Below are 5,928 nucleotides of genomic sequence, written 5' to 3' on the forward strand. Positions count from 1 at the left end.
AAGACTGACTGGCCTTGCAGTAATCTGGAGTGGGGGGAAGGGAGAGGGGCAATTTCCCTCAGAAGGTTAACTGCTGAGATTCTACAGCCTCACCACCACCCCCAGGGCTGTATTTAGTAACTCAAACTCTACTCCATTAAATGTGTTTGGGTTCCCGGTCCCTACCCTCACTCTCCCCTGTGGAGTGAGCCAGGAGACCTTAGAAGGTAAGGAGAATGTTGAGAGCTTTGGATCTGGGAAGAGCTTGGAAAAGAAAAGCTCTCAAAGCCTCTCCCCTCCGGCTCTAGCCCTGCTGATAAGACTGAGCAAAGCTAGCTGACAAGTGATAGGAAACAGGAATTCCCAGACGGTTTAACTCTTTCCATACCGCGCAGCTGACGCTAAGCTAAGCTCCTCTGCTTTCACCTTTCCTCTGCATACAACAGGGCTCTGGCTCTCCTGCTCCCCAACCTTTCTAGACTCTACCTGTCCCTTTATCTTGATTAGTTACTGGATACTTTGCTTCCTCAGTAAATCTCTATCACCATCTGATATGAAACCTCTCCACCTTCAGGCCAGCCTACAAGAGGAACACAAGAGTTTTTCTCATCCACAACCTCCCAATCTCACCCAACCCCTTCACGTATACTGGTCCAGGCTTGCTGGTCAGTCTCTAAAGCCTACCGGGTCAATATTAAACTTGTTTTGCATATGAGGGTTCTAAAAGCAAACTTCCCATGTCCAATCTCAGTAGCTGAACCCCACAACCATTCTCGGTTGCCTGGCTAGCTGTAGAATCAGAGGAAAGGGGTCACCACCCCAAGCCATATCTAACTTTGTTGAGTCACTCCTGAAGTCCCAGGTATTACTTGGTGCACGTTCAGGCCTCCTACAGAGACAGAAGACAAGAAATCTGTACCTAGCAATGGCCAGCATGGCTGAAGCTCAAAAGCCAGGAAGCCCTGCCTCCCCTGGAGCCTGAAGGCATTAAGGTGAAACCCTCTGAGACACTGTAATTAAGTGTAAATGAATCTTCTTTCAGTAGACTGGAACTCAGATAAACTGCCATTGTCATGCAAAGTAGCTTTGCACCTAAAAGCCCTTATCCAAACAAGCTATTTAATTAACTTCCTAATTGCCTCTGACCTGTACTGACCCTTCCCTCCCCCTCCCTCGACCTACCTACTAAAACCCACCACCTTCCAGATTCCATTTTAAAACACATAATTTGGGGCTGGGAAGGTGGCTCACCCTGGGTTCGGTTCTTCAGCACCACATAAGCAGAAAAAACCCCAAGTGGCACTGTGGCTCAAGTGGTAGAGCTCTAGCCTTGAGCTGAAGAGGTCAGGGACAAAGAAAAGTCCTAATTGTGCTAAGTGCCAACAACAAAGGCCATGCATGATGGCCTTGTCTTGCCATGACTATGGTAACAATAATGGGGAGAAAGGGGCACGGCTTGAACCTCTGCTACAGCAATACATAGCCCCATTAGCTCCTGGAGGCGAGTGCCCATTTACCATCCAAGGCTTGCCACAAGAAGGACCTGCAATGCCACTACCCACGGTATGTGTACAGGAACCCTAACAGACTTGGGTGAAAGGAAGAGACAGAGCTGGAGCTTCCAGTAGGCATCCTCAGGTCTGAAGCTTCACTGGCCACTTCTAAGAGTGCAAGGAGGGATGCTAAACCTGTTAGTGGGAAAAGCTCCACGCTGTGGAGAGCAGGCAGAGGGGAAGTTAGAATAAGGATGAGTAGAATGATGGGATGGACTTAACAGGGCTGAAGAACACTAACAGAAAACAAATTATCTCCTGGTTTCTGCCAAGTGCTTTACAGGGCAAGATAGAATGGAAATCACAAATAGAATCACACAAACACACACACACACACACACACACCACGCTTATCACTTTTAAACTTTGTGTGCGAGTGTGCCAGCACTTGCAGCTTTTGCTATTTAATTGGAGATAAGCGTCTCAGAGCCGGCTTCAAACCTGGATCCTCAGATCTCAGCCTCCTGAGTAGCTAGGATTACAGGTGAAAGAGCGCACCTCTCCTTCCCCCCCCATCCCCCTGCCATCATGCCTGGCTTCACTTTTAATCTTACAGAATAAATCTTATTCTTATTCTTTTTTCTTCCCACTAGAGGAAACTGTGATCAGAGAGGTGAAGTGACTTGTCCAAGAGCACATAGTCTGTGATTGGCAGTCAGGATTCAAATACCCACCTGGAAATCAATGATCTTGGTGTACGGATTATCATGTTGGAGGAGAGACTAGCTACCCAAAATTATTCTGCATTGTATTATAGACCTTACTCTTCCCCCTCTGGGCAAGAATCTCTATAGGGATGAAGGAGAAGGCAGAATAAAGGAACTTTTAGAAGGGAAGGGCTTTTTAGGGCTCAGTCCTAAGAAACTGAAGAGTCCCAGAGAAAACTTTTCCTTCCAGGAAAGAAACTTCTTGTCTGGGGCCATGGTGGGGGAGGGGGCATCTGTAAGTCATATAACAAACACCAGGCCTCTCCCTTTTATACTTCATTCCTTGGGTGGGGGCGAGCAGAGGAGCCATCTCTATTTGGGAAACAGTGGAAAGCAAAGTATGGTGAACCTTGCACTTTTTATCTATTAACTGTGGGGGCTTTGCTGGACCTAGGAAGGGCATAAACTTTCTTCCGAGGAAGTTCTATTTCTGTAAGTAAGATTCTGGACTTGAGAAACATCTGTTTCTTGAGGGGAATTCCCTACTTTCTTGGGCTTGTTTTTGGTTTTTGTTTGGTTTGGTTTTGTTTGGGGGAGGTTCCAGTCCATTTTAGGAATAAATAAAGCTGGGAGTCTTTGAGGCAGCATACTAACAAAGGCTTGGAACACCAAGCCTTTCACTCTCTGGCCTGGAGCTGCCCAGCTGGGCACTGTAGCTGTCACTCTTCTCCAAAGCCAGGTATTTCCAGGGGGCATCCATGTGGAAGAGCAGGTGCTGCTTTGACTTCAAATAGACAGCCCAGAAAGGAAGAAGACTCCTTGGCTCCAGGGCTGATGTGAGCGGGTTAAGACAGTAGAATTTTGGACAGAATCTGTTACAGGGTCTTTTGTCTCACTTTTAGAAAAGGCAACAAAGAAGGATTTTAAAAGGCTGCCTTGGTCTGCAGAATCCCGATGGAAGCAGATGGCATGCCAAGAGGTTCCTGGGCAGCCCCAGAGGCCCCAGACCTAGGAGCCTTATTGGAATGCAATTACCCTAAGAGCTGGCTGTTAGGATGAAAAGGCAGGAATGCAATTATGGAAGAAGCAGGTCACGAGCTTTCATTGATTAACCTGTCCTGGCTGATTCCATTTCCCACCAGAATTTCGGGGCTCTGAGGGTTACCTTGTACTCTTGGGTTATGAGAAAGGAAAACAGCCACTGTGAATAGGGAAATGTCTACAACAGGGTTCAGGAAGGCCCAGGACCTCTGAAGTTGCCCAGAGAAGTTTAAAAAAATGCCTTAGGAAGAGAATCTATCACTTATCACTTGCTCAGACTCTGCTGCCCCAAAAGATGAAGAGCCAGTACGTTAGAGGGGTGCCCGATGGAGGGGGTTATTAGAAGAGACCTCCAGGAGAAATCACTTCAAAGCTAAATGGCTGCTGCTACCTGGGTTCACTTCAGTAACTTAATTGCAAATCTCTTAGCGTCTCTGGGTCTTAGTTTTGATCACTAAAATAAGGGTTAAAAACAAAACTTTACATCTTAGGGGTTGATGAAAGAAGAAGAAGACATGAAGAATGAAAGCCCTTAGCCCCACATTCTAGCCCTTGGTTGTTTTTTTTTTTTTTTAACTCACTACATGGGAGTCATTTTGATAGTGATTATCTCTTCAAGTTCTAAAAAGAAAGTCAAATATACAGACATAGTCTTCTGAGCCGGGTTCCATAGGAATCCCCAGGTAAGATTCTGCTCCGAAATTCAGAAGGCGTTGGGAGCCCCAGAGTCCCCTAAACACTGCTTCCTCAAACCTTCCCCCTATCCCTAGGGCACGTCTCCCCCAGAGAGGCATCCGGATCTGACCATTCTGGGAGACAAGCTCTTGGAAGTGGGGACACAAATGTGGTGCCAGTGTGGTGGGGGGACTACCTAAGCCTGAACCCAAGCTATCACAAGCCATCCCTAACAGGGAGCTTCTGACCAGAACAATCTTTAAGCGATTTCTGCCTGTTGGGATGACAGATGGGTTGAGATGGACTTTTCTATCCCAAATGCTCTAGAAACCAACTAGAGACCCAGCATCTCCTGGATAACCAGTGTGGACCAAGAAAGCAAACACCAAATACCTTCTCTTCTCATCTGCTCCTCTCCCCTACTCTCTTTTCTCTTCCAGACCTTAGGATGCTCTCCTCCCTTAGAACCTACAGGTTGCTGGACACCTGTAACTCTCACACCTATAATCCTAGCTACTCAGAAGGCTGAGATCTGAAGATCGCAGTTCTAAGCCAGCCCAAACAAGAAAGACCATGAGACTCTTATCTCCAACAAACCACCAAAAAGCCAAAAATAAAAGTGTAGCTTAACTGGTATAACACCGGCCTTGAGCAAAAAAGCTCAGGGACAGCACCCAGGCCCTGAGTTTAGGCCTCTGGACCACCAAAAAAGAACCTAGGGGTTGCACCAGGAGCCTTCCATCCCAGCCTCAATTGCTCCTCCTCTTTCCATGCTTCCATTACAGCTCAGCCCTTGTCTCTATGCATGCAGCCCAAACACCAGCAGGGAATTTCAGAGGTGAAGGCCCTGGGAAGATCATTATTCCTCAGTTCCCAGGAAAGAATATACGCAAAAAGCTGGGAGGAGGAGATGTTTCTAGCCTGTATGTTCGTTTATTCATCAATCATTCATTTATTCATTAATCATTCATCCGCCACCCATCAATCATTCATCTGCTTACTTATTCATTCAGTTTGTACCTCTTGCTTGCTTTGGTTGCCGCAGATGTTGGTCTGTTCCTGCTTTGATCTGTCCCCAATTTTTTTGTGTGTGGCAGCTGCACAGCAGAAGCCTTCTGATGAACCTCATGGAGTACCTGTCTACGAAGGCAACCAAAGGGTCAATGCTGAGCTGTTCTCTGCCTGCAAGGTCCCTTCTGTGTTAAAATCCAGACATCTGGTCCAAGGGTCAGTGGGAAGGGATGGGAGAGACTTCAGAGGGGTCTCCAGGGCCATGCAGGGAAATAATGGTCTGACATGCCTCACTGTGTCTGAGCTCTGCCTAGTTGAAAACTATTATTCTGGTGTTTCTAGGCGGTAAGGGACAACAGGAGACATTCTGAGCCCCTGAGCCTGGCTCTGAGGCCTGCGTTCAGCATGGTGGACTCAGAGGACACCGTATGGGGGAGACTGAGACAGCAGGTTTGGAGCTGAAGCTGTGGGCCTCTGGACAAGTTTCCCGGCTCACCTCATCTGGACAAGTTTCCCTATCTCACCTCATCCTCTAAAGTCCACTCAGTCACCACCAGAGGTCCTGTACAATAAGCCAGGCTACCTTCTGCCTGTGCTATGAACCTCGCCCTGACTTTCCATTCATCAGAACAGAGCCCAAACTGCTGGTCCCTTTAATCCCCCACTAACTTCGGCCTTTCAGCCCTGCCTGCCTTGTTCTTCCTAACCTGGCCAGCCACACACCTGCCTCAGCAGTGCAGCTGTCCTTCCCCAAAGTTTCCTCTCCTTCAAGTCTTTCCTCTGTTGACACCTTCCCCGGGAGCCTGCCCTGCCCCCATCCCATTTAAATTTGCAAACCACATGCTCAGATGCACCAGCTGAACCCTCCCCAAACCCATTCTTTCACACTCATCACCCTCTAACATACTCTATAATTTACTTCTTGTTCCTGCTGGTTTTGTCTGTCTCCGACTGCTGTGACCTACTCTGGAATAGGGGTCTGGGTCTGGTCTGTTTCCTTCTCTGATCTATCCTAAGGACAT

At 47.7% G+C, this 5,928-nt stretch overlaps 1 protein-coding gene across 1 annotated transcript; it reads right to left on the reverse strand.

Moving 5' to 3' along the window:
• Positions 1–4,896: 4,896 nt before the first annotated feature.
• LOC105986799 (chromosome unknown open reading frame, human C2orf91) lies at positions 4,897–5,435 on the reverse strand. Its single transcript, XM_013017901.1, is given in 2 exon segments — positions 4,897–5,146; positions 5,431–5,435. Coding segments are annotated over 2 exon segments (255 nt in total).
• Between the last annotated feature and the right edge of the window lie 493 nt (positions 5,436–5,928).

Source organism: Dipodomys ordii, unplaced genomic scaffold, assembly GCF_000151885.1.
Source record: "Dipodomys ordii isolate 6190 unplaced genomic scaffold, Dord_2.0 Scaffold37, whole genome shotgun sequence".
Taxonomy (NCBI): domain Eukaryota; kingdom Metazoa; phylum Chordata; class Mammalia; order Rodentia; family Heteromyidae; genus Dipodomys; species Dipodomys ordii.